At 53.3% G+C, this 1,630-nt stretch overlaps 1 protein-coding gene across 1 annotated transcript in view; it reads left to right on the forward strand.

The window, feature by feature from the left end:
* Nucleotides 1-1,630, forward strand: part of CERS1 (ceramide synthase 1) — a 13,985-nt gene that overhangs the window by 6,682 nt on the left and 5,673 nt on the right. The window contains exon 3 of the mRNA XM_014587317.2: nucleotides 1,595-1,606. Coding sequence (XP_014442803.1) covers nucleotides 1,595-1,606 — 12 coding nt within the window. The remainder of the gene's footprint in view (nucleotides 1-1,594; nucleotides 1,607-1,630) is intronic.

The raw sequence follows: 1,630 nt of genomic DNA on the forward strand, positions 1-1,630 counted from the left end.
CACTATAGGGAGTGTGAGTTTAAGCCACCGGGTCCGGGACTCAAACCCTGGTCAACTACATGGGAGTTCAGCAACATAGCCATTACGCTAACTGCTGGTCCCACTGATTTGAGAAATCTTTAGAGGGTGGCTCCATGGCGCAATGGTGATAACTGCTCAAGAGAAGCCAGGGACCGGCAGATGGCGAAATGATTACGTCGCTGGACTCCCACGTAGTCAGCTGTGGTTCGAGTCCCAGACCTGGCAACCGAAAACTCACGCCAGGCGTGTGTGTGTGTGTGTGTGTGTGTGTGTGTGTGCGTGCCCAAGATCCCGAGAGGAGAATGGAGGGGAAGAGATTGCGGCATGGCTGTCCCCCCTTGGGGGTGATCTCTCGCTTTCTGTCTCTCTGTCTCTCTCTGTCTCTTTGGTGAGCGCACATGCCCTACAGCAAAAATCTCTCTCTCTAAAATCTCTCCCACTTATTATTTTAAGTTTTTGCTATAGGGCACCTGTGCTCATTTGCAGGGGATGGGGGTGGAGGTAGGGGGGTGTGGAGGAAGGGTTTGGAAAAAGAAACCACCAGGTCCAGGATATCAACCTTGGTCAGCCGGTGTGGGAGTCCAGAGCCTTTTAGGACTTGCCAACTGTTGGCCCAAATACACTTTTAGAAAAGGTATTTAGGGGGGCAGGACCAGCAGTTAGCGTAATGGCTATGTTGCTGGACTCCCACATAGTCGACCGCAGTTCGCGTCCCGCACCCGGTGGCTTAAACTCACGCCAGGCGCGTGTGCGTGCGTGCCCAAGATCCCGAGAGGAGAATGGAGGAGAAGGGATTGTGGCGTGGCCATCCCCCCTGGGGGGTGATTTCTCGCTTTCTGTCTCTCTGTCTCTCTCTGTCTATCTGGCGAGCGCACCATGCCCTATAGCAAAAACCTCTAAAAAAAAAAAGAACGTATTTAGGGGGTACCAACAGATGGTGTAATGGTTACAACCCTGAACTCCCACGTAGTCAACTGTGGTTTGAGTCCCGGTCCCTGCAGCTTAAAACACATTTTGGGGACGTGTGCATGCATACCCAAAATCCCGATAGGAGAACGGAGAAGAGGTTGCAGCGTGGCCACCACTGAGGATGCAGGAGTGATTTCTCACTTTCCTTTTCACTGTCTCTGTCTCTGTTTCTGTCTCGCAAGCGCATGCTCCCTAAGGCAAAATAAATAAATAAATAAAAAAGAAGGAAAAAAAAAAAGCAAAAAGCACCACCGGGAACCAGCAGTTGGCGTAATGGCTATGTCGCTGGACTCCCACGTAGTCAACCGGGGTTCGTGTTCCGGACCTGGTGGCTTAAAACTCATGCCGGGCGCGTGTGCGTGTGTGCCCAAGATCCCAAGAGGAGAATGGAGGAGAAGGGATTGCGGCATGGCCATCCCCCCTGGGGGGTGATTTCTCGCTTTCTGTCTCTACGTCTCTCTCTGTCTGTCTGGTGAGCGCAGGCGCCCTATAGCGAAAATCTCTCAAAAAAAAAAAAGCACCACCAATTTTGGGGGTGCCAGGGGTCTTTGTGGGGGCCCAGAGGCTCTCCCAGTTTCTGACTGCAAGGTCTGGCTCTCCCCAGACTGGACGCCCCGCATGGCGGGGGCCGGGGGCGACG

The sequence above is a fragment of the Tupaia chinensis genome, unplaced genomic scaffold (assembly GCF_000334495.1).
Source record: "Tupaia chinensis unplaced genomic scaffold, TupChi_1.0 Scaffold000201_1, whole genome shotgun sequence".
Taxonomy (NCBI): Eukaryota; Metazoa; Chordata; class Mammalia; order Scandentia; family Tupaiidae; genus Tupaia; species Tupaia belangeri.